Source organism: Dipodomys merriami, unplaced genomic scaffold (genome assembly GCF_024711535.1).
Source record: "Dipodomys merriami isolate MVZ:Mamm:240054 unplaced genomic scaffold, mDipMer1.0.p SCAF_30, whole genome shotgun sequence".
NCBI classification, from domain to species: Eukaryota; Metazoa; Chordata; class Mammalia; order Rodentia; family Heteromyidae; genus Dipodomys; species Dipodomys merriami.
The window spans coordinates 19306952-19333430 of NW_027204493.1; the positions used below are offsets into that span (position 1 = coordinate 19306952).

Sequence of the window (26479 nt, forward strand, 5' to 3'; positions counted from 1 at the left end):
TGTAGAACTCATTCTTTTAATAAATGCACAATACTAGGGTGCTATTTAAATTCTCTGTAGATATAAAATTTAGTATTTAAACTAAACAAAACTAATGAGATGACAAAACCACTGAAAATTATTTATGTGAGACTTGATTGATTGTAAGAGATCATATAATCAATTCCTTTTTGGGTTTAGGCATATTTTTTCTGCTTAACAAAAAGCCCTACTAGATTAAAAAAGCAGTAAAAGGTGGGACATATCCTTTCCATTCTGCCTTGTATACAGGTGCTAATTCTAGTAAGGACTACATCATTATTTATGCCTCTTAAACTATCTGTAATCCATAGATTTTGTTATGTCTGCCATCAAGATGCAGACATTTGAGCTGAGATAATACTGCTGTCATACTCTAGAAAGCCCAATGACTGCAACAATCTCACCTTTGTATACTGTTGTAAACCTAAAATCTTAATAAGATAAGAGTGATCAATAATTTTTTGTTGAAGCAGGAAGTTACTAGGTATAATGGTGCAGTGCCCAAGTTAGTTTCTTCCTTCTAGGAGCTTACAAGGTTCTGTTATTATTTTCTCTGGAATTAAGAGAAACAGAAAAAGTAACAAGCACTTAGAGAGCAATAGACACAGTAACAAAGATAGCAAATAAAGATGTCTTAAGATTTTTTTTTCCAAAAAAGACTTTGTTTAAAGCCTTTCTGATTAGTGGAATTTATAGGAAGTATGTCTGTGTTTTGACTCTGAAAGCTACTACTGGCTCTGTGAGCTGGCAAGTTACTTTATCATACTCTTTGCTTCTACCAGCAGAATAAAGAGACTGGACCACGTGAGTTTTCCAGTCTCAGTTCACTTTTTTGTTGTTTGTGTTTTCCCTTCTGTTTGTGTTCAGAGACAAGAAGATGAAACCCTATTATAAGGAAGGTCTTGCTTTTCATTTAGTTGATTCTTAGAGCAATAAGGGGTTATACTTGAACCAAGTACACATATGTGAAAGTAGTTCATTACTCCAATTTTCAATGGAGAATTATTACTAAGATTTATGCCATAGTGAAAGGTAAGTTTGGAGTGGGATGGAAGTGTAGGTAGCCTCTTTAGGAGTTGAATAATCCCAGGAGCTGAGGTGAGAATATCCTTTATTCCCCAAACATTTCTTTTCTTGTCAGGTCCTGAAACTTGAACCCTCTTCGGAGTGTATGCTTCTGCTCTTTTGTGATGCCCCCAGTATACACTATGCTGGGGACATCACACCAGCCATGGAACCTGCCCAGGAGTCAGGAGGCAGCCTGTAGGGCCAAGGTAAGTGCGCTGGTTTGTTTTGTAGCTATGTTGTGTGGCTTTGTGAAATGTTAAATACATGCATTTATGCCCCTTGGGATATAAAGTTTCATTTAATTATTATATCCCAAGAAGCATAATAGTTTTAATTGTGCAAAACCGCACAATATAGTTAAAAAATACAACCAAAAGCACAACCCTTATGCATACTTTTGAGGCTGACTGCGTCTTCCTGAAAGGTTCCATGGCTGGTGTCACATCTCTTGCACAGTGTTTGTAAGAGCTGTTGATCCAATCAGGGGAAGCTCACCACAGTACCTCAGAAATGGGGAGCAGTGAGTTTACATGTGACTTTATTTTTTTGCCAAGTGTCTCTTTTGAGTGTATTTGGCATGGAAACTAGACTTGACAATTCATTTTACAGAATGCCTTAACAATAGCTTTAATGGCTATAGAATGTTTGTGTTCGATAAAACAAGAGAATGAATAGTGGCTCTTTGGGCTTGACTGCCTCTTAGCACTTAGGATATGAGACTATTCTATTCACCCTTCTGCTTAGGGGGATGCAAGACAGTGTTTGGAAGTGTGTTCATGAACATCTGGCCACAAAATGATATGGCTGGTTTAGTCATATGTGAATAATATCTGACATGGCTTTCTGAATTACGGAAAAAACAGATTCATCGAACAGGCCACATCGGACAGTGTTCACTCGAGCCATTGAGGCATGTGATCTCCACTGGCAGGATAGCCACTTGCAGCACATTATCAGCAGTGACCTATACACCAACTACTGTTACCATGACGACACTGAAAACTCTCTCTTTGACTCCCGAGGGTGGCCCCTCTGGCATGGTAAGTGACCAAACCGGAAAGACATTCCATGACTTACTTCTTTGTTTAGTTTCTATAGCATTATTGGAGTGGGAGGTAGAAACCTAAGGGATTCAATGGAAAATGGATGAATGCTTGGCAGTAAAAGCTGAGATTTTCATTCAAATGCATAGTTCAGAAATGTCATCTCCTATCTTTTTAATAGTATTTTGAGAGAAACATCTTACTATTAAATCCTGCTTTTATAGTGATAGTGGTAACATTATCCACTTGGCTTTCTGTTTCAGAACATGTTCCTACGGCCTGCGCACGAGTGGACGCATTGCGCTCTCATGGGTACCCCAGAGAGGCGCTGAGACTGGCCATAGCCATCGTTAACACATTACGAAGACAGCAACAAAAACAGTTGGAAATGTTCCGAACTCAAAAAAAAGGTGAATGTGAAGGAGTTTGTTTCCATTAAAATGGGATTACTGTGATGACATCCCTAGATTTTGATTTTTAAAACTATCGAACTATAAAAATGTCTGTTTACCACTCTCTTAAAATTATTTTACAAATGATCTGTAAAAAAAATTTAAGTCCCTTTTTTAGTAGGTTAAATGCTGTAAGGGGGGAAAAATCTCTTAGTTCTAACTTTTAAGATTTTTTTTGAGTAATTAATATCTGGATTATCCAAATTTAAAATTAGTCAAACACCTTATTATGTGCAAGAGTATTTAACAGTAAGGAGTCTGCGGGTAGACTGAGTATACTTGAACCTCAGCATTAAGTCTCAGCTGAGCAACTTTAGGCAATGACAGCTTTGATTTATATTCCTCTTTAGTAGAAAAAGGCTCAATAAAGAACCTATTTCTTAGAGTTGCTGATAATCAAAATAGTTAATTTCCATAAAGTTACTTGAAACAAGTCCTGGAACTCTTAAGACTTACACTAATTTAAAAAACAGGATACATTATTTAAGATGACCAGGACACAATTTCTGGATTTTTTTCAGTTCTTTTTTTTTATTTTTAAAATACTGTACAGAGGGGTTACAATTACATGGGCAAGATAATGAGTACATTTCTTATCAAGCATTGTAGCCTCCTCCTTTGTTTCCCCTTCCCATCCCTTCCCCCCCTTCGCCCAATCCTCCACGCCCCCCCCGCCTCCCCCCTCCCACCAAAGTTGTAAAGTTTGCTTTCTACATAACGACTTGTACATCTCATTGTTGCAATGGGTCCACCTGTATCCCTATTTAAATGATTTGTTTTTCCCCTTCCCCTCCACAAATTATACCAACATCAAATACAGTGAAAGCCTGGGTTATACCGTGGGGGAGGGACATAGAAAGCAACAAAGAGATAATCTTATAAATGCGTTAGAAACAATCGCATGAAAGAAAAAAAAAAATCTGAAGAGCTGAGGGACAGCGCTCAGGCCCAGAGTTCAAGGCCCACGACTGACCAAAAAAAAGCTACTGGATTTTGACATTTGATGAACCATCAACTGACAAGAGCACATTTCTTTTTATCTTTATTTATTGGTCTTCTCAATTTTGAATAATTATAAAAGTGATATTCCATACTTAATGGACTTACCAGATTGCAAAATGTATGTGCTTTATCTGGTTATATATTTCTTGTTCATCTTTAGGTATAAATTTTATTTTTATGTTTCTTTAGTTGGTTTGATTAGTTTTTCCTCTCTGATTTTACTTTTAATTAAGAATAATCTTAGTTACTATTCAGCTTTTTTTCTTGGTTATGTTTTAATCCTTTGGTATTATATATTAAAAGTTGTTGAAATATACTGGAGTTTGGAAGTAGTAGTTTATCCTAAATTTTAGTGCCTTTGTTATTGGAAGTACTATGAATATTAAATAGCACTTTTATACAGTTTATAGTTTAAAACAAAGAAAAAGGAGCTCAGTGGGATCAGAATATAAATAGCCTTGATACATGATTACTGTTTGGTTCTTTTTTTCTTTACTTCATTACCAGTGTTTGAAAGATACATTGAAAGACCCTATAGAAAATTTTTTTGAAATCCTTCTCTTTCTAAACTCACATACTCACAAATTCATTGGCCAAAGGTTTTTTTATTTCTGAATAATACAAAGTATTGTATTCAAGCTAGAGAAAATAATGACACATTTTGAAATGTAAAAAGAATTTGCTCATGGTAATCACTTGATTTTTAAATCCATAAATGTTGCTAAGAATTGCTGGCTTTTAAAATTCATTTAATGAAAATGTTGTAATATCTAAGAAATAAATGCAAAGTATAAAATGTTATTTAGAATGAAATATGGTTAGAGTACTGTAATTTTCTTTGAGATCATTCTGCTGACTTAGATGTAGGCCATTTCTTAGATCATTTCTCTTTTATCCTTCAACCTTCATTTCAGACTTTTTTCTCTGTCACTATCTCTGTCTGTCCTCTCTCTGACAATACTGAGGTTTGACCTCAAGGAGACCCTTGAGCTTGTGCTAAACAAGTGCTCTATCACTTGAGCCACTCTACCAGTACTTTTTTTGTTGGTCATAGGGCTTGAACTCTGGGCCGGGGCGCTGTCTCTTAGCTCTTCAGCTCAAGGCCAGCAATCTACCACTTGAGCCACAGCGCCACTTCCGATTTTACAGTAGCTAATTGGAGATGAGGCTCACAGACTTTCCTGCCTGAGCTGACTTTGAACCAGCAGCCTCCTGAGTAGCTAGGATTATAGGCGTGAGCCACCGGCATCTAGCTTACCAGTCCTTTTTTGTGTTGGTTATTTTCAAGATAGGATCTTCTTTATGCCTAGACCAACCTGGACTGCGATCCTCCTGTTTGGTATATATCATCGTAATTCATATATATCCTCCTATAGTGGTATATGCATACCATTATACCTGTCATTGTTTAGGATGGATGAAGTCTTTCTAACTTTTATGACTAGAGTTGCCTCATACTGTGAATATCTGATCTTTGCCTCCAAAGAGCTAGGATTGAACGCCTGAGCCACCATGACCAGTTCAGATTATTCTTTAGTATTACTACGAATTATAACTGTGTCATTCCTTGACTTTTTGTTACTGTTTGTCCATATTTAAAGACTACAGTTTTATAGTTATTGTAAGTCCAAGGTGACATAACTGTTGTTAATGGATCAAGATAAAGTAAATGTAGTGTCTCAATATTTTCCATACTATTTGATATAACTTATTAGCTTACTCATTTTGAAGAAACAAAACAAAAACAGTTTTTTCTCTTTCTGATTTATATCTTCCATTTCTTCAGTTTCCATCACTTGACAATAGATTTGTTGGTGTAACCACAGCACTTCCCTTAGCCATAGACACATATGTATTACCAAACATACATATTTAGCTGTTTATACAATTAGTGCTCTTGTTTCTTTTTCTCACGCATGTGAAAGCAAGTCACGTAAACCAAAATGAAGTACCGTTCTGAGGTCTCTAGAACACACTTAGATAAATTTTAATACATTATACCAAACCATTTTTCAGGTTTATTTATATATATATATATATATATATATATATATAAAATTCAAAATGAGAGGAAATCTTGACACTATGGAATGATTCTTTTGCTAGTTTTAATTTTTCTACATATACTTTTTCTTGTCCATATCAATTTTATTTTTTTAAGAAGAACCTATTGTTATTTTAGTAAATATATCTTAAAACATTTACAGCATTTTTCCCCTCAGTACTCCATATTGAAACTTGAAAGTGCTAACATTCCGTGAAGGAAATGAAAAGAATATTTCCTTCCAAATATATTATCTTCTGCTGTTATTCACATTTGTGGCTACAGAAATCCTCTCCTAAATTATAGATCCATAGTAAACAAGACTGCTTTAAAATGACAGGAATCTAACTTAATGCTATTTATGTGAAAGTCCAAGACTAATCCAGGCTGTAGCTGCTCTCAAGTCTTCAGTTTAGATGACACAAAGAGTGCTGACTTGTAGAGATGGTATCATAACATACTTGTAGAGTTAGCCAGCTTCTTTTTCTAGGGACTTCTTTATCTGTCCTAGTGCTGCTCCTAATGAAACATTTGGATGGAGGAGAGCCAGGGAGAATGTCCCTAGTCTCTCAGAAGAAAATTCACAAGTATTTTTCCTCATATAACATGATTTAATAACATGAATAGTATGTCAGCTCAACACATTGGACACATAAGTTAAATAGATATTTAAGAGCCATCCTGGGAATGTAGTACCATTTATTTTGATGTACATATTGAACCTTTAGAATAGATCGCAAGAAGGGAGACTATGGTGGCCTTGGATTGATTTATTTTAATTAAAGGGACATTTACATATTCATTACTCATTTGTTAGGGTGTTGTTATAAATTGGTAAAGCCTGCCTTACGCCCCTGCAGCTCTTCTTTCATCTCCCTTTCCCCACCTCTCAATTCATTTTTTTATACAGAGCTACCCCATAAAAGCATAACCTCAATAACCAATCTGGAAGGCTGGGTTGGACATCCCCTAGACCCTGTGGGCACGCTCTTCAGTAGCCTCATGGAAGCCTGCCACACTGATGATGAAAACTTCTCTGGGTTCTCTGATTTTACAGGTAAAGCCACTGACATTGGCCTGATATTTTTATTTGTAGTATATTTTATAAAGTCATGTAGTTCATAGTCTGTATGCTTACCAAAGAGAATTAGGAAATAGGCACTGTTGCTTTTCAGGAAGGTTTCCCCAGACTGGAAGATTCAGAAAAGCCAACAGTTAGAGCAGTCTGTGTCAAGAATCTTGAACATACAATCTTCTGACCAATGATTCTACATCTAAGAATTTATCTATCTGCATTTACGACTATAAGATTAAAATAAAGATTCCAAAGTAAAGTATTTATAACTAGAAAATTCAGTTTGATTGCACTTTAAGTTTATGTTCTCGTTAAAAGTGAGTTAAATGTTTTAAGTCTATTTTAAGAGGAGTAATAGGTGACAACTAAATCCGTTGTGTATCACACATTCCGTTGAAATAGTATTTTGAAATTTCTCTATGACCAGTGGAGAATCCAGAATCATTCTGTCAAAGATTACCCAAGGGCAGTGAGTGGCGTAATGGAATAAGGATTGTCCCATTGTTAAGGAGGAGGAAGGGCTCTGGAGGTTCTTTTTCTTGTCTATCATTGTTTTCTCTGGGGTGGTTGCCTTCATGGGCTAGAGATGATCCAAACTCAGCCAAGATGGTGTAAGTCTCACAAATAAACTGACTAAAGAATGTTACACTTGGTCTGGAATTGTGGCTTAGTGGTAAAATGCTTGTCTAGCATGCATAAAGCCCTGGATTTGATTCCTCAGTACCACATAAACAATAAAGGCTAGAGGGGCACTGTGGCTCAAGTGGTAGAGCACAGAGAGGCTCTGGGACAGAGCCCAGGCCCTGAGTTCAAGCACCAGGACTTGCAAAAAAAAAAAAAAAGAAAAGAAAAGAAAAAAAAGAATATCAATACCTAAGGGAGGAGTTGTTTAACTCTTCTGAACAACTAAAGAACTGTTGAACAAAATGAATACCAGGAAGAGGAAATATTTTCCAGGGCTAAGTGTCAGCAAAAGATTGGGGCATAGGAATGGAAAGAGATGGGGTAAGTAAGCAAATGCAATCATTGTATTCCATGCACTTTACATAAAAATTGAACTAGGTAACTTAAGGGTAGGGATTGGAAGGGGGAAAATGGGGAAGAATAATGGAGAGGGTGATAGTGATCAGGGTGTACATTGAAACTCTTTGTACAACTACTTACTAATTTAAAAACAGGGCTAGGAAGGTGGCTCAGTGGTAGAGTGCTTGCCTTGCATGCATGAGGCCCTGGGTTCGATTCCTCGGCATCACATAAGCAGAAAAGGCTAGAAGTGGCGCTGTGGCTCATGTGGTAGAGCACTAGCCTTGAGCTGAAGAGCTGAGGGACAGCACCCAGTCCCAGAGTTCAGGCACCATGACTGACAAAAAACAAAAACAAAAAAGCAAAAAAACAAAGAGAGTATGAGTCCGAATTCACATTCTTTATAATTTGGATGGGAGAAGTTTACAATTTCTAATAGAAGCACTATTGAAGAATCATCCCTCTAGTGATAACTGATGTCTTTCACAAAAAGGACCTTAAAATTGAGTTACATATGTTATGTTTGGAGATATTTTTATTACAAATTTCAACATTGTAATCACAGTATGGAAACATTTTTAATGCCAGTATTATAACCATGAAAATTTAAGTTAATTTTTAATTAGCATATATTAATCACACAAAATAGTTATATTATGAAATTTTGATAACAATTTAATTTTGTTTAATATCTATTTTCACTCTTTGGGAGTCTTATTGTCTTACTTTCTTTGTGAGTCCTTTGTTGGGAAAAATATTTCTAGGTAGATATTTCATAAAATATACATTAATACATGTTTATTACAAAATATACATTTAGCCATTAATGGTTACTTTTGCAAGATAATAGAAGAACTGTATTTTAACATAAGAATTATATTTTCTGTCTTTCTCATAATTAAGTCAATAATTCATAGATTATAGAACTGGGAGGTATAAATATTTGTAACTGTCAAATTCCTGCAAAAGTAGTGTGTAACACTGCTTTTCTTTTGGGACATTTTTACAGAGAATATGGGCCAGTGCAAGTCTCTGGAATACCAGCATCTCCCTGCACACAAGTTTTTAGAGGAAGGGGAATCGTATGTCACCCTGGCTGTGGAAGTAGCCCTGATAGGTCTGGGACAGCAGCGTATTATGCCTGATGGGCTGTACACACAAGAGAAAGTCTGCCGGAATGAGGAGCAGCTCATTTCTAAGCTTCAGGAAATTGAATTGGATGATACACTGGTGAAAATTTTTCGCAAACAAGCAGTCTTCCTATTAGAAGGTAGTTTGATAAAGAGGTTTTCCACTTAGCCAGTTTGCTAATCTTTCTGTTACAGGTCCTGTTTCAATGCATTTAGCATGGTAGTCATCCTGATTTATGTGATTATGTAATGTCAAAGATGCTCAGTGTCTAAAAATTAAGTGTTTCCAAATTAAAAGCACAGAAGTTATATTTATATTATTGATTTCAGTTGTCATATAAGATAGCCTGCTAGAAATTAGTCTCATTTAATGCCCCTTGCTTTGTGAAGATCTGTTTTTATTTAGCCTGTATAATTCCTGAGATAAATGCAGTTTTGGTATGTAGTAAGTTACCACTGGTAGCCATACTCCTATTTACTAGATGAGTTAAATAATAACAGAAATTGGTTACCATTTCTTCAGATTTTTGGCTGTTAAGTGGCATCGGTTTTCAAATGCCATGCTTAACAGAATTGAAGACCACTGGAGTGAATTGTTCTAATTATCCACAAGATTTATTAAGCATAGATTCACCAAGGAAAAGATGGTGTCACATTTCTAGAGCAAAGCCTAAAACTTCCTTATATTATGAGGCCAAGGTTTAAAAGGCCTACCAAATTTTGGCTGGCACTAGTTTTTAAAGTGTAGTGTCTGTTTTATACCTCAAACTGTTACATAGAGAAAGGCTGTAGAAAAAATAGCAATTTTAAAGCCTCTTTAGTTTATCCAAAGTAATAGATCTCTTTGGAAGATAAAGTTTTTTTTATTAAAATACCACATACATGTTTTTTTTTAAATGTTATTGTGAAAGTGATGTTACATTTATGTCATAGAAAAGCATTTGAAAAGAGACTGTGTTCTTAATAGAATTATCCATTTTGGTACAAATTCCCAATTTTATCTTTTTGAAGTATTCCTACAATTCTCTTTTTCTTCTAAACATAAACGGAGCTTCTTTGGCTCAAGGATAACACTATACCCCATAACTCCATGACTCTGAGCGATATCTCCACTTCTAGCTTTTTGGTGGTTAGGGATAAGAGTGTTAGGGGTTTTCCTGTCTGGTCTGGCTTCAAGCTGCAATCCTCAGATCTCAGCCTCTTGAGTAGCTACAATTACAAGTGTGAGCAACCCTGGCACCAACCAGTCTTTTAATGCTGTCACTGACTATACTGACTTTTGATTTCCATTACCTTGAAGTTTAGGAGGATGTAGTTGATAGGGTTTGATACTTGTTTATTATTTACCTTTCTAAATATTTCTCCATGAATTTTTTAAACTTTGTCTTAGTCTCTAGTTAGTCTGCCCTTCTCATCAAGCAATTTTTACAACAACTGTGCCAGAAAAGGAGTTGTGTTGACTCATCTCTGCCTCCTTCCCTTCCTTGGCCCTGCATAGCCCACCAAGAATAGACAGGACAGGACAGAAGGCAGTCCATGAGAAGGTCAAGGGACCATTTATCTAAAAGATACAAGCTTCTTAAGTGCATTGACTACACCCCAGGGTATGATGTTCCCTTTTCGTTTATGTTCTTTACAAATCTCATAGGTAAATTAGTCAGGAGATCACAACATCTTAAGAAGAGGGAGTAGTAACTCCAGGTTATTGCTGAATTTTAATCTCTCCTGGCCTAGGTCATGGGATGAATTAGTAGCCATATTAGGAAAGTGCCTCTGAGGAAACTTAGTGCCAATAACCAGATTTTGTTACTCAGTACTCCTGAGTTTAAGGTTTACAGTCATCAACAGTCTACAAATAATTCAGTGATGCATGACTGTGAACATTTTTTTTTCTTGCTGGAGGATGTCATAATAAAATATTGATGAAGTTTCCTGGATTTCCTGAATTAGTGTAGAAAGGTAACATGTTTTAACAAGAAACCTTGAAAAGGAAAGGGAGAAATGAAGAAGATGGGTAATCTAAAAATGTGATGGTCCTTAATAAAATAGAACTAGTGTCCTAGACAGCAATGCCATTATAACAAAATTCAGTAGGTTGATGGCATAAACAAAAATTTATTTCACACAGTTTTGAAGACTAAAGTCCAAGATCAAGTACTGGTCAGTTTTACTGCTTCAGAGGGCTCTGCTTTCTGGCTTAAAGACAGGCACATTCTTCCTGTGTTCCCACATGACAGAGAGCTACCTCTCTGTTAACTCCTTTTATAAAGGCCCTCATCCGTTTGGATCAGTGCCCTGCTCTTTTGAACTTACTTAAATGTTTTTACTTTTAGAAAGTATCTTCTTCATATATAGGCACCTTAGGGTCTGGGGCTTCAGTGAGTCTGGGGAAGAGATACAGATGTAATTTACCAGGTTAACTTACATAATACAGTCTAGCTATGGGAACAGAAGATACAAGCAAAATGATCTATCAGGTTTTGAAGAATATCAGATTACTAAAGCATTTAGAAATGTCTTCAAAGAAGAGAAAAATGAGTGGATTTGGTAAAAATGCAGATTTAGAATGGGTTTTAGTTTGTGAAAAGAATGAGTTGTTTATGTGATTTTCAAAGTACTTACTTAAATAGTGAATAATTTGATAATACTGACCAAAAAATTGAATTACAGAATAATTTCCATAAAATGATCCTGCCTTTTTTTCCAGCTCAGTAACTTCCCTCACCATTTCTTCTGAACTGGATTTCTTACATTCTAAGCTCTTCACTAGACTGAATTTTTTCATGGGAAACAAATGTATTATGTTCTCTGAGCAGTAGTGTCATGGTTCATAATTCTAGAAATCATGAAACAGATGTTACCCAAAGGTGACATGGAAACTAATTTATTAAACACTTTATAGTAACTAAACCACAGAGTACCTAAACACAAAGTGGTTGGACTAACCACTGTGGTTTCCTTTTAGAATTTATTTTAAAAAGTCTTTGTTTCACAGTCTGTGCTGTATTCAGAAGTACACAGGAGAGGCTGGCCCTGCCACTATGCCTGTCAAAATTTCCTAAGAAATGAATTTTGACAGCCTAAATATAATTTGCTTTTACAATTGGGCTTCTAAAGCCCAAAGAGTAGCGAGTAGTAGATTTCATTTATTTTCATTTCTTTTCTTTGCCTGTGGTGAGTATCAAATGAGTAACTATTAATCCCACTTTATGGGATTAATACCTACCTCTGCTTATTAAAACTAATAATATATAAAATCTTGATACTGAGAGTAATGGTTCAGTCTTCCCACAAATGTCATCCTAAGACAGAGCACTTCCTTTTCCAGAACCGTGTCCCTAAGACTGCTTGGGTCTGGCTTCAGGGTCCATAGTTAAGTAGTTACCTGTGCATTCATTTACTTATCTGGATGCTCAGTTGTCAAACACTGAGAACGGATATTCCTCAATTCCCTTCTTTGAAACACTTATGTTGTGAAAGAACTCTCCCTTAGCTTGGTGACACATTCATCTGTGAGACAATTTGAGAATTGAAGAAGTAAGATCTGCATTGGATATTCTACCCTGTAAAATCTTTTTGAGCAAGATTTTTTTTTCCTTTCTAGTATCTTATGGTTAAATTACCTCGCTAGATTAGCTTGTGTGCACTATAACTTCAAATTAAAATTTTAAATATATTTTAAAAGAAGTGTTAGTTCATTCTTTAGGAATGTAAAGTGTATATGCTTTCTTCCCACAGCTGGACCATATAGTGGTTTAGGCGAAATAATCCATCGGGAGAGTGTTCCAATGCACACATTTGCCAAGTATCTCTTCACCTCTCTCCTACCTCATGATGCTGAATTGGCATACAAAATTGCACTGAGAGCAATGCGGTACGTATTCCCAGCCCAGCTGGGCAGAAACCATCCAGATTTTCCACTGGGAAATAAATGGCTATCAACTGACTTCACATTCATTCATATTCTACAGAAAAGCAAAGGATAATATTGTTTATGTAGTTATGTTTCCTGGATTGTCGTGGAGGTGATTTGTTTTGTTGGGTTGTTTTGATACTGTTTTAAAGTAAGAATATATGTTTTTTTCCCTAATCATCATGGCTTTTTCTCCATTTTTTTCTTAGAGTTAGAATTTGAGACGAGAGTTGCAAACTGTACAAGACAGTCTTCCGGAATAATTATTCTACCAGTCACCTTGTTCTTACATTCCCTTTCAAGTTTCCTAAACATTTGTTTTTAATCACCAATTTATTCACATTGAATAGTTTTCATTGAGCTTAAGATTGTTTTTTTATCTTCTTAAACTAAAAGGACCTTTGAGAGACCATCTACCTTTAAAAACTCAGCCCTTTCTGGTTATCTTTTTAAAAAAATTAATGAAACAGTCTGTTTCTCATGGAAAGTAAAGATTAGACACCATTATAAGTTAGCTAAACAATTCCCTAAAGTTTGAATATGTTGAAGTAGTTCGGTCCCATGAGAAAAAGGTTGTATCAGTCTATCAGTCTATGATCACGATTATCACAAGATTCAAAAACAGATTCTTGCTTAAAAATTTACCAATGCTGCCAAAGTTACTATGTTCATAAAGTATTGAGAGCAGTGTTCTTAAAGTATTGAGCTTACAGCTGTCTCATATTTGTGCAGCAGTGAGGCGAGTATGTGTGTGTTTGTGTTTGTGTCCATATACCTGAGTGTGAGTTTTAAGGATTACCTCCTTTAATTTGACATGCTTTGCTCAGCAACATGAACTTCGTAATAGTCTGTCATATTGATGGACTTATTGAAGTTTTGTCTAACCATGGTCAAAGAATAATAAATTTTTAGCCAGGCACCAGTGGCTCATGCCTATAATCCTAGCTACTCATGAGGCTGAGATCTGAGGATCATGGTTCAAAGCTAGCCTAGGCAGGAAAGTTTGTGAGACTCTTATTTCTAATTAACCACCAGAAAAACCAAAAGTGGTACTGTGGCTAAAATGGTAGAATGTTTTCCTTGAGCTGAAGAGCTCAGGGACAGCACCCAGGCCCAGAATTCAAACCCTACGACTAATAATAATAATAATATAGTAATACATTTTTAAAATCAAAAGAAACTTCAGAAACAAAGTAAATAAATTATCACATGCACATTCTTCAGCTCAGTTGATTATAGAGATGTTCTCAGTCTTACACTATTATCCATTTTATGTTTTAAGTTGTGTGATATGCTGGTTCCCTTCCCTTAACTTTGTAAACATAATCCTCTCCAAAAACATATAGTGGCCAAATGCAAGTAAAAAGTAATGTGTTTAGTTAATAAAGTAAAAAATTTAGATTTGTTGAGAGGCATCTTCTCTTTGTGGAAGTTTGGCAACAAAACAAGCATTGTGCTGAGCACTGAACTGTAATGCATCCTGTGAATGCAGTTTTTTTCTCAATAGTAGTTGGTCTCCTTGGAACCATGCACCCATAGGTACCAAGGGTCCAATGTAGTGTATTTGAGAAACCTTATAAAGTATGAGCTTGTCTATTTTTAAAGTATGAAAAATATCAAAAGCCTCCTATCTAATCTCTTTATACCCATTGGTTTGTATTTTAATGAACATTTTTATAGTAGATTCCTATTTCCATTTTTGGAATCCTGAAATAGAAATTGTCTTATGAAGACAGATGCTCAGCTCTATATTTATTCTAATCCTAAGAACTCTACTCTTGTCTTAAAAGGAAGGATGTTAATGTTATGTGCTACCAGATGCTGCTACTACTACCACTACAAAAATTTAAGGGTGAATTAGGATCAGATAAAGTTTCAGGGTAAAATAGCATTCATTTTCTGTGTGATTCTGGCTTATATAACAATATCTGCCAGGAAGAAAAGTTTGCTGTTCTAAAGAATTCTTGGCAGCTCATTTCTATTCTCTTCTTGTTGTTTCCCTGGCAGTTCCTTCATGGGTAATAATATCAGGGTATGAGAAAATTGTTTCCACCTTTCTCTTCTACATGCCCAGCCAAAGGCCTGCCAGAGCATTTCAAAGCAGCAGAGAAAACGGAAGGAAAAGAAAGTTTGGTTGCTTCTTAGTCCTTCTGGAAGGTGGATGCTGAGGAAGAGCATCTTCAACACGTACTTTTTCATCTTCCCTAGGCTGTTTGCCAATTTTCTCTAAAATATCTCTAGCGAGATCTGCCTGTAATAACCGCTTCAGGAATAGAGTTTTTTTTCCTTTTAATCTTTAAATAGCAACCTTTCCAGAATTCTTATTTCTGAATTGCCTACCTTGCCACCCTTTCTAATGCTAACATATCTTTGACCTACAGAAAAGAATGAGAAAAGGTGAGTGATGTCTGGAAGCTGGCATCACTCCCTGGCTGTACTATAATTCTTGATCCCAGTATCTTACTCAATAGTCCCTAATGCTGGTGGACTTGAGTGAAGGCCAGTATTTGATTATCATTAAGAAACTATTTCAGTTGTACCTACTCTACTGATCTTTTTGATACTCGATATTCATAAGAGATTACTAAGTATACGTTTCTTTTTTAAGAATTTTTTATCAACATATTCTTGATCAAAGATAGATTCAAATCAGAAATGCACTAAATTTGGAAAACTGTCACAGGATAGATAAGTTAGTTCAGTTGCATTTATCTTCTCTGATATATTTATAGAACAAATTATAACTGCAGATTTCTGAAGTCAAAGGAAATAATTCTGAAGGAAATAATAATTGTGAAAAATAGGTCATTTTTGTTTTACTTTACCTCTTATTTTATGATTAATAAATTGTTTTTTCATCTTCTGGTATCTGACTGTTGTAATCTCAGTATTAAGTCTGCATTTTACTATGAGTTTTTGTTGATTCTTATTTTTTAATATGATTTCCTGATAGATGATCATCAAAACTCGTGTTTCAAAATTCTTCAGTGTGACATGTTTTAATTTCCTTGAATATTTCAGTTTACTGAATGATGCTAAATTAAAACATCTCTTAGGCACCAGAGGCTCATGCCTATAATCCTAGCTACTCGGGAGACTGAAATCTGTGGATCATGGTTCAAAGACAGCCAAAGTTCATGGGACTCTTATCGCCAATTAATGCCACCAGAAAGCCAGAACTAGAGCTGGTGGCACAAAGCTGTAGAGTGCTAGCCTTGAGCAGAAAAGCTCAGGGACAGTGCCAAGGCTCTGAGTTCAAATCCCACAACCCCCAAATCTCTTAGGTTTGAGCAGCAAGCACTAAATATGGTGACTTGGCATCCAAACAGCAAAGAATAGCTGTGCCGGCTTTTCCTAAACCAGGAGTCTCAATGGTTTCCTTCAACAACTACCCATTCCTCTGATTTCTGCTGGCTAATTATTGTGGCCAGAGTAATGGACAAGTAATGACTAAAGGCCATCTTCCTTGTCTTCTCATTGCAGGTTACTAGTATTGGAATCTACTGCTCCAACAGGGGACCTCGCTCGCCCACACCACATTGCATCAGTTGTTCCCAATCGATATCCTCGTTGGTTCACTCTCAGCCACATTGAATCCCAGCAGTGTGAGCTGGCATCTACCATGCTAACTGCAGCCAAAGGTACAGTACTGTCCTGAGTCTGCATAAGTCTGTTCACTTCACTACTTCCCCACAAAGGGTCATGGTTTTTATATTGTTGGTTGTTGCTTTTTAGTGTTTTCTTTTTTAACACGTTTCAGTACTAGTTTAGTGTTAGATAAGGTACATGGGAACCTTTGCTTTAGATGTTAGTTTCATATTTTATTCATGAGGCAAAACTTTTGAGTCTAGCATTTTCCTCATTTACTTTTGTCATTAAAGTTACTGTCACACGAATTCAGTTTAGTTTCCATGCCCAAAAAATGGCAAACGGTTGAGAGTTAGAAATAGATGAAAAGATTCGGTTAGTATTGTTGTCGTATTGTTGTTGTTGTTGTTCTCCTTAACATAATACCAAAATGCACAAAGAGAAACTAGGAGAGCTGTTTTCTATCTTCTGTTGAGTCTGGATCATATGAATATGTTGTAGTCTTTGAGGGTATGTCTCAGTGGTCTTTCTGTGAAAACAAGATTCATAGACATTTCAGTAACTTAGGAAACAGTTACGACATCTGTGTCATCTGTGAGCATGTCAGGTAAATTAACTTGTGCTTTATGTTCTCTTTTTATCTTCTCTTTGTGTTTGTGTGTGAGTTGTATGGTTTGTTGTTTGTTTTCCTTCATTCTCGTTTGACTTGATTTGGTTTGGTTTTCCCTTGTCCATTACAGGCGATGTTCGGAGGCTGGAAACAGTATTAGAATCCATCCAGAAAAACATTCACTCCTCATCACACATCTTCAAGCTTGCCCAAGATGCATTTAAAATAGCAACTCTCATGGACAGTTTGCCAGACATCACTCTTTTGAAAGTATCTCTGGAACTGGGCCTGCAGGTACAAGACAGGTGTCTTTCCTGGGGCACTAAACACCAATAATTAACAGCACCTTTTAGGATTGTGTTTACTTTGTTTTAAAACTTTTTAGTGCAGGTAAATGACTCTTCAGAGCCAAAAATCTGTTAGTCTTCAAAAGGAAACTACTTTAAACAGAGCTTTGACCGTTTCTAATCTGAGCCAGACTGTTGCCTGCAGTACAGGATCTGTGTATTCAGAAGCCTTATCTGGGTTTCTCAATTTAAAAACTCATTTGTGAATTATAACCTTTGCATCTCACTTTCTGCTCATAATAAACAGAGAATTATTGCTATGAGAGACATGAGTAAAGCTCAGAAAGAATAAAGATTCACTTGTGAGGATTAACTTTTATTCATGTTTCCATTGAGCACTCCTAGATTTTTATAACCCTGAGAAAATTAGGTAAAGATTGGTAGATTGAGCCAGGATCTAGTTTCAGGGTCAGCAGGACATTTTGGGTTCATCAAGCAGGTAGATATATATTTTCCTAATAGTTTCTGCACATTAGTGTGTAAACCAGGAACTAAAAAGTTTGTTTCTAGTTTTTCCACTAAATCTCTATTAACATTTGCTTTTCCTCTTATAAAATAAAGTGGTAGAGATTGTTAGACATTAATTCCCTAAAATACGGCAAATAGAATACCCTCATTAGCCTGGTGATAGTGGCTCACACCTGTAATCCTAGCTAATCAGGAGGCTGAGATCTGAGGATTGCAGTTCAGAACCAGTCCAGTCAGGAAAGTCTGTGAGACTCTTATCTCCAATTAACCATCAGAAAACCAGAAGTGGAGCTATGGCTCAAGTAGTAGAGCACTAGCCTTGAGCACAAAGCGCTCAGGGACAGCTCTCAGGCTCTGAGTTCAAGCCCCATAACAGATGTTCAGTAGTATAGATTTTAGTTTACTCTAGTTTTAATCTAGTTTTAGACTCTTCCTTGCACTGATGAGTTACTAAAGCTTAAAGAATTGGACCATAGGAAAGTATCCTTACCTATATATATTAGGAGAATAACATGTAGTATTGAACAGAGTATAGAATGTTGTTTGTAAGTTACACAATGGCAATTTAGAAATTTCTTTTTAAATATAATTTCTTATTATTTGGTTTATTTATGTTATTGTTTGCCCCATCTGGAAGATTGCTTTACCAGCAAGAAATGTCAATGTGAGCTTTCTGCTAGGAATTCTGCATAAATAGCAGTTTAGTGAAAGCTTTTTTCCTGTCTCATTTTTTTAAGGACCTAAGAAAAGGCCTTCCTAAGACCCTAGGATTTTTATATCCCTAGATTTTTTAATCATAAAGAGTGGAGGACCTAGAAAAAAAGATAAGCTTATTTAAAGACTTCTTATTAGAAAGTGAAAAACAAAATCAGATCACTAATGATTCCACAGATAATTTCTTTCTGTAAGCCTCAGGTGAACTTTAATATCACCTGAAAGGAACAGCCAGAGATGAAGAAATAACTAAAAATTATTATTTTAAATATTTCTTTCTACTTTGTAAGTTCTTTGAGTGAATTCATTAGGAACCTCAAAATTGAACCCTGGAATGCTAAATAAAACTGGGGAGAAACGACTGTATTTAATGCTCCATTGTAGGCCTCTGGGTTTTCAGAGGAGAAAGGACATTGGGAAATGTGTTGAGGATGCCTCATCTGGTTAGAGGTTCCACCAGAAGTAGAATATGGGCCCCTTGCCTTCCTAGATGAGGATAAGGCAGGCTGGAACCATGAACAAACTTAAATACATGTATAGATTTTTGTTCTAAATAAAGTGCTCATCATCTTTCTGGTAATATATAGACTCTGCTTCATAGTTTATACCATGGAATAAATGTGGTGGATTTTTTTCCATTGACTTAGAATAATCCTCCAAAACATTTTCTCATCTGTATACAGGTTATGCGAATGACACTGTCAACCTTAAATTGGCGACGGCGGGAGATGGTCAGGTGGCTTGTGACATGTGCTACTGAAGTTGGTAGGTAACTCATGATAGGACGTAACCTGTCATTTATAGGTCTGAAAACTCTGCTCTCTTGACTTCTCCACATCTTTCCCCTTGAAGCACCTGGCCAGGCTCTCTGTCACCATCCCAGCCCCTTATACACACTTGCATTGTTCAGCTTCCAAACTCAGGAAGTGGTGTTCCAGCCTGTTAAAATGTAATAAATAAGCATGTTTGACTCAGTTTCTGTAAAGTTATCTTGTTACTATTGAGTTTTTTCATTATCTGAGTATTCAGGGAAAGACTAGTCTCCAAGTGTGGTTTCAGTGGGCTTTCAAGAGTGTGAGAAATTGTAGTTTAGCTATAATCAAAAATCCTTAGGCTACCCATTGGTTACAGTTGGTGAGACCTTTCAGCCTCCTGCTTCTCTTCCTCAGCAGTAGATCAGGACTAAGGAACTGCATATTCCCAGTAAGAATGCAACACAGACACAGTGGTGGTTATTTAAACTGATGTTGGTTAAATTGTTTCTCTCTTTTTTCCTGTTTGCATCAGAAAAGGATGTATTCCTCTTGCTGAGAAGACACTGCCAGTCTCAGAGTCTAGATACTAAAACAGCAGATACTGTAAATTTAATCTTTTTTTAAAAAATTCATCTGAAGAGGAAATTTAGTCTCAATATGAAAATTATGTTTAGTTTATTAAAGTCATATTGCTGAAATAATGTAAAAGTGGTATGAGCTTAAGCTACCACCCAAGATAAACACCTGATTTCTCTTTGAACCTTAACACCTTCACTTTCAGAGTTGTCCTATAGGGTAAGGCGTACAAGTTCTTTGTCTTTACTGTAGTTAAGGACTTTGCTGACCATTTCCAACATCTGAGTCATATGACTAGGGCCGTTTTTATTGACTCTTTCTCTTGATTTTGTGTGAAATTTTCTTGCATCTCTCTATATATATATTAAGTTCTTGTATGTGTGCTCTTTAAGCTTACATACAGGCACACACCTCATATGTAAAATTCCTGTTTGCGGGGTGATTGCACTTCTTCAACATCTGTAGTGGGTAACACGGAGACTCTCTTTAACCAGCATGCATTAGCAAGAAGCCACCTCCTTTAATGGCAGGCAGGCAGCACAGTACCAATACCAGCTACCAAGAGGACTGCTGCTCTATTATGGGAAGTTCATGTTCCTTTCAGGCATTTCACCCACTATTCAATCCATAATAACTTTATTCTGAGACTGCTCTCAAGCACATTCCCTTCAGGGTTTCTGACTTAGCTTGTGTCCTGTGATAGTTAACAACCTAAACATTGATTATAAAAACAGAAACAAGGCTTGCAGCTAGCCTCTTTGTCAGTAATAAGACTTCTGTTCCTTGCAGGTGTTTATGCTCTGGACAGCATCATGCAGAGCTGGTTTACACTCTTCACTCCCACCGAGGCCACAAGTATTGTTGCAACTACCGTGATGTCCAATAGCACCATCGTTCGCCTCCATCTTGACTGCCACCAGCAGGAAAAGCTGGCCAGCAGTGCCCGGACGCTCGCATTGCAGTGTGCCATGAAGGACCCACAGAACTGTGCCCTCTCTGCGCTTACCCTCTGTGAAAAGGATCACATAGCTTTTGAGACGGCATACCAAATTGTCCTCGATGCTGCTACCACAGGCATGAGCTACACACAGCTCTTTACAATAGCACGGTACATGGAGCACCGCGGATACCCCATGAGGGCCTACAAGCTGGCCACCCTCGCCATGACCCATCTCAACCTGAGCTACAATCAGGACACACACCCTGCCATTAATGATGTTTTGTGGGCCTGTGCACTTAGCCACTCCCTTGGTAAGAATGAACTTGCAGCTATAATACCTCTAGTGGTCAAGAGTGTCAAGTGTGCAACGGTACTGTCAGACATTTTGCGCAGATGTACTCTGACCACTCCTGGCATGGTGGGACTTCATGGAAGGAGGAACTCTGGTAAGCTCATGTCCCTGGACAAAGCCCCCTTGAGGCAGCTCTTGGATGCCACCATTGGAGCCTACATCAACACAACGCACTCACGACTCACACACATCAGTCCTCGGCACTATAGTGAGTTTATAGAATTCCTCAGCAAGGCCCGAGAGACCTTCCTAATGGCGCATGACGGACACATTCAGTTTACACAGTTTATTGACAACCTGAAACAAATCTACAAAGGCAAAAAGAAACTGATGATGTTGGTTCGGGAGAGGTTTGGTTGATAGAACTTGTATGAATGGGGAAGGGGGTGGGGAGGGAAGGGATGGTTTGTTTTTACTTGAGCCTGCCTTTGTACCCTTTTTAACTTAAAGAACAGAGCCACACCGGTATTATATGTGTATAGTTCTATTGCGTTTGCAGACTAAATTGTCATGTTGTGAAAGTTTGTGTGTTTTAAGTTTTCCCTTTTTCTTTCTTTACTTTTATTTTTTTTTTTAATTTTTTTAACTGGTTTTGTATGTGAGAGAGGTTTAAAAGGTTTGGTTTACACTGAGTATATGTTGTCAAGTGGCAAAAGTCCACATAGCTCTCCTGTTTTCTGTATACGTTCACAGCCTCAAAAAAAATTGAAATGGCTTTAAAAACCAAACAAAACACCTCCATCCTGTGATAAGTACCTCGAATGGATTCAGCTTTACTCCTTTGTAACTCATCTTTACATTTTCAGCATATTTAAACAAACCAACAAAATGAAATACTAGTAGTGAAAAGGCTGACCCACGTGGCTTTGCAGTGCTGTTCGTCCAGAAGCATGGCACACGATGCTTGTGCATGTGGAAACTTAGCGACTGTCAACATACATTCTCAGGGATTTATCCAAAAAAATTAAAAAAAAGAATGAGAGCATTTATTGTACTGTATATATATTATAGTATATGTCTGAATATTGAAAATATAACATTAACTAATTTATAAAAATATTCTATGTAATGCAAAATACTTGAAGCTGCAGTAGCTTGGTTTTAAACAAAAAAAAAAACTGAGAGAAAACCTATCAGAAGGACTAAAAGTGCGCCTTGCTTCAGGGTTGGCTCAGGCAGTGAACTTCATGCTGGCATCTATGCAGAGCCATCTTCTGGATTGCATGGTTGGACTGAGCTCTATTGGGAGGAATTATATATGTATATATATTTATACAGCTCTGTATACATATATATATGTATACACACAGACACACACACACCAACAACAACCACTACACCACACATGCTTTCAACAGGCACTAGAATAAAGAGGGACAACAAAGTACACAGCCAGAGCAGCAAGCCTTAGCATTAAGAATATACAGTATGTTGGAACTGGGGTTCGTGCCTCTTAGCCTAGGAAACTTAAAAGAAATATCCTTTTGACACAAAACACAAAATGTTTTCCAAAACAATTGACATATGATACATTACGCCTTTGCAGTGAGCTAATAATAAGCTAACCTTTGTGCACAAATAACATTATATATATTATATATCTATTCTGCATAGGTATTTTGACTTTGTGCAGGACAGAAAGTTGTGTAGGTATGACTGTTCTACTTTTCAGTTTTCTTTCCTTTTTTTTAAGATATATTTTTATTTTCTCTAGAATTACTCAAACAAAAGCAGCCTTCTATCTTGCCTTGTCTTAATGCTTTAAAATAACCAAACTGGAGATCTAACTACCAAACTGTTCATTATATTATTAAAATACCAACTTTGGTTACAGTATAGTGTCTTTACTTTAGCTGATGGTTCTGTAACCTTGTGCTTTTTAAAGCAATTTTTATGTTTTGGTGCAAAAGTTGTCCAGTGTCTCTTGTTCCCTTCATTAGAGAACATGCTAGAGGTATGTTTGTAGGTATTTTTGTTTAGAAGAACTATTTCATGCGCTCCATTTTATTTATTATAATAGGTAAAAAGAAAAAAAAAGGTTGTACTTCATCACTCATGTAAACATGCTCATGAAGTTGAAAGTAATTAAGATTTGATACACTGATATCAATTTATTTATGTAACTAAATCACTGTTTTATAAACTTGTTAATGATCAACAATTTTTTGTTTTGATTAAAATTAGTTTTTTGAAAGTTGATTCTGCTTCCTTTATGGTGTATCTCTTTTTACACTTGAATTTGCTAACTATGACTTGGTTGTTACCATAACTCTTAAGTGTCTAATACTGAATAGTCCAAGGGTGGGAACATCCAGTCCATGGGTGGTTGGAGCCTGCAGCAATATCATTTGATATATAATAGGGCAGACATACATGCTGCTCCTCAGCTGCCCAAAGCCATTTCCTGTATGATACTTCTATATGGCCTGTGAAGGATATTATAAATACCCAAATGGCCGTTGGCAAAAAAAAAAAAAAACGATTCTCATCCCCTCAAGTCATTTAGTAAATATTTCAGTGATGTTCTCAGATATTGTCCAAAGCCCTGGAGACACAGAGGTGGACAGAACTCAGTCCTGAAGCTGTCTACTGAGAAAAAAAGATAGACATAGATAATCATGATAATCACAAAGATACAGCAGGAGACAGAATAGTTCAGTGCTTTTCAGTGTGCACACTTGCACATTCATCCCTAACTAATAGCTATAATTTAGGATGCTAAGTACTTGGCATGATGAATAAATGTTAAGTTTATGAGGCTCTTTTGTGCCTGTTGTGTAAAAAGAAATTGCATTATTTCAAGCAAATTTTATGTATACAACCTAGGTATCTGTACTGCCCCATCTCCATTAAAGATAGGAAAACAAAAAGGTATACAGAGCTGGGAAGATGGCTCAGTGGTAGAGTGCTTGCCTTGCATGCATGAGGCCCTGGGTTCAATTCCTCAGCACCACATAAACAGAAAAATCCAGAAGTGGCACTGTGGCTCAAGTGGTAGAGCGCTAGCCTTGAGCTAAATAACTGAGGGACAGTGCCTAGGCCCAGAATTCAAGCCCCACAACCAACCAAAAAAAAAACAAAAAAGGAACCCCCCCCCCACACACACCAGTACAAATACATGTATAGAAAAAATACACAAAGTTTACTGCCCATTTTTAATTTACACAGTTCAGTCCCATATATTTACATCACTGTAACATCTTTAACCTTTTCATCTTGCAGAACTAAAAACAAATGACTGTCCCTTCTCCCACTGTCTGGCAAACACTAGTCTACTTTCTATTTTTATGAATTAACTACTTTAGATATCCCCTATAAGTGAAATCATACAGAGTCTTCCTGTACCTGGCTTATTTCACTTAGGATAGGAATCTCCAAGTTCATCCATATTGGAGCATGTGACAGAATTTCCTTCCTTACAAAGCTGTATTCTGTCTCATTGTACATATGTACTACATTTTAGTTATCCATGATGGACATTTGGGCTGCTTCTCAGATAATTGTGAATGCTGCTGTGAACAATGAGTCTAGAAAGGCCTCTCTGAGACCATGCTTTTAATTCTTGTATATATACCCAGAAGTAGAATGGATAAATCATTTTCTTTCCTCTCTTAAAATACTTGGAAAGTTTCTTTTTAACACCTAGTCTTAACACACTAGAATCCAAATGTCAAGAGGCTAAGCCAATGGGTAGAAATGAAAATAAACGAGTCCATAGTGACATTTAAAATCCAATTAATGGCAAAGAGAAAAATAAAAACTACAAAATAGTATGAGATTGGTTCTTTTTTTCTTCTTTTGCTAAAGTTGGTATTGCTCAAGGGCAAATATAAATTTATATAGATCCACTAAAATACTGGAACAATGTATAATGAAGTAGACTTTTGGGATGGAGATGTGATATCAAAGGAATACGGAAAGTGACTTCTAGTAACAAAGACTTGAGATTTTCCCTGATGGAAATGAATCCATGTTCATTGACCATGTTTGCAGAGATCTTAAGATTATGAGCCTTTAGAAGAGATAGAAACCAAGATTACTTCCTCAAAAATTTATCCAACATTCTTGCCCAGGTTTTTGTCCACTGTTTGAACAGACACACTGATTTGGTTTGTGCATGTTTTCTTATCTCCAATGGGGCTGATACTCTCAAAAAAAACCCAAAAAACTGAGTATGTTAACATTTTGAATAGCAGGCTGGGTGCCGGTGGCTCATGCCTGTAATCCTAGCTTCTCAGGCTGAGATCTGAGGATCGAAGTTCAAAGCCAGCCCAGGCAGGAAAGTCTGTGAAACTCATTTTCAGTAAACTACCAGAAAACCAGAAGTGACACTGTAGCTGAAGTGGTAGAGTGCTTGCCTTAAGCTGAAGAGCTGAGGGACAGTACCCAGGCCCAGAGTTCAAGCCCACCAAAAAAAGAAACACTCCAAAAAAAAATAGCAGAAGGGAGAAATTGAAGAAGTGACAAGCTTAGATAATTCAAAGGTAAAAGGATTTGTTCCTAATTGGGTCTTGAACTGGAATTCTGCATTTCAGTACCCTATATATTTGATATTTCACTTGAAAAGTAGGGACTGTAGTTTCAGGGGTAAATGAATGTTTCATGACTTTCAAATATTAATAAGTCAGTGGAATAAAAATTAACAGAGGTCACTGTAGTCACAGTATCTTAACAGTACATATAGTAACGAAGGAAAACCCAGTTTCCTTGCTGAAAAAGTTATTAGCAGCTGGTTCAAGAATTAAATGGTCAGAAGACAAAAAAGTAGAGGCAAAACATCATTTATCTGATAAGACTTTAGTACAATACATGTGACTGAGGGCTGGGAAGGTGGCTCAGTGGTGGAGTGCTTGCCTTGCATGCATGAGGCCCTGGGTTCGATTCCTCAGCACCACATAAGAAGAAAGAGCTGGAAGTGGCGCTGTGGCTTAAGTGGTAGAGTGCTAGCCTTGAGCTGAAGAGCTCAGGGACAGCGCCCAGGCTCAGAGTTCAGGTTCCACAACCGACAAAAAAACAAAACAAAAAAAACCCCAATACATGTGACTGAAGTAAAATGGAAGATGAACTGTTTCATAGGAGTTTATAGACCAATTCAATGTAGTTGGAGGCAAAGGAAATGTGTTGGAATGATTCTAAATGGCTCATTCAGCAAACCCGTGTGCCTGAAACATGATAGTTTTGGTGCCAACAAGACAAAGTAAGCATTTACTATTCTCATGGAACATAGATTCCAACGGGAGGAATGTCACATGGACAAGTAGGAGGACAAGTCACATGTCACAAGGAAAGGCAAGTGGTTTTAGGATGATCAGGAAGATGACTTTAAATTGAAATGAACAAACACCTGAATTAAATATG

The 26479-nt window shown here is 36.8% G+C and overlaps 1 protein-coding gene across 1 annotated transcript in view; it reads left to right on the forward strand.

Moving 5' to 3' along the window:
- The window catches only part of Zswim6 (zinc finger SWIM-type containing 6), a 195912-nt gene extending 172592 nt beyond the window's left edge, over positions 1 to 23320 (forward strand). Inside the window, exons 6-14 of the mRNA XM_070041243.1 lie at positions 1953 to 2129; positions 2396 to 2542; positions 6541 to 6687; positions 8738 to 8998; positions 12597 to 12732; positions 16255 to 16412; positions 17100 to 17263; positions 19182 to 19263; positions 20619 to 23320. Of these exons, the coding sequence (XP_069897344.1) occupies positions 1953 to 2129; positions 2396 to 2542; positions 6541 to 6687; positions 8738 to 8998; positions 12597 to 12732; positions 16255 to 16412; positions 17100 to 17263; positions 19182 to 19263; positions 20619 to 21481 (2135 nt within the window). The 3' untranslated portion in view covers positions 21482 to 23320. The remainder of the gene's footprint in view (positions 1 to 1952; positions 2130 to 2395; positions 2543 to 6540; positions 6688 to 8737; positions 8999 to 12596; positions 12733 to 16254; positions 16413 to 17099; positions 17264 to 19181; positions 19264 to 20618) is intronic.
- The last annotated feature ends 3159 nt before the right edge of the window (positions 23321 to 26479 follow it).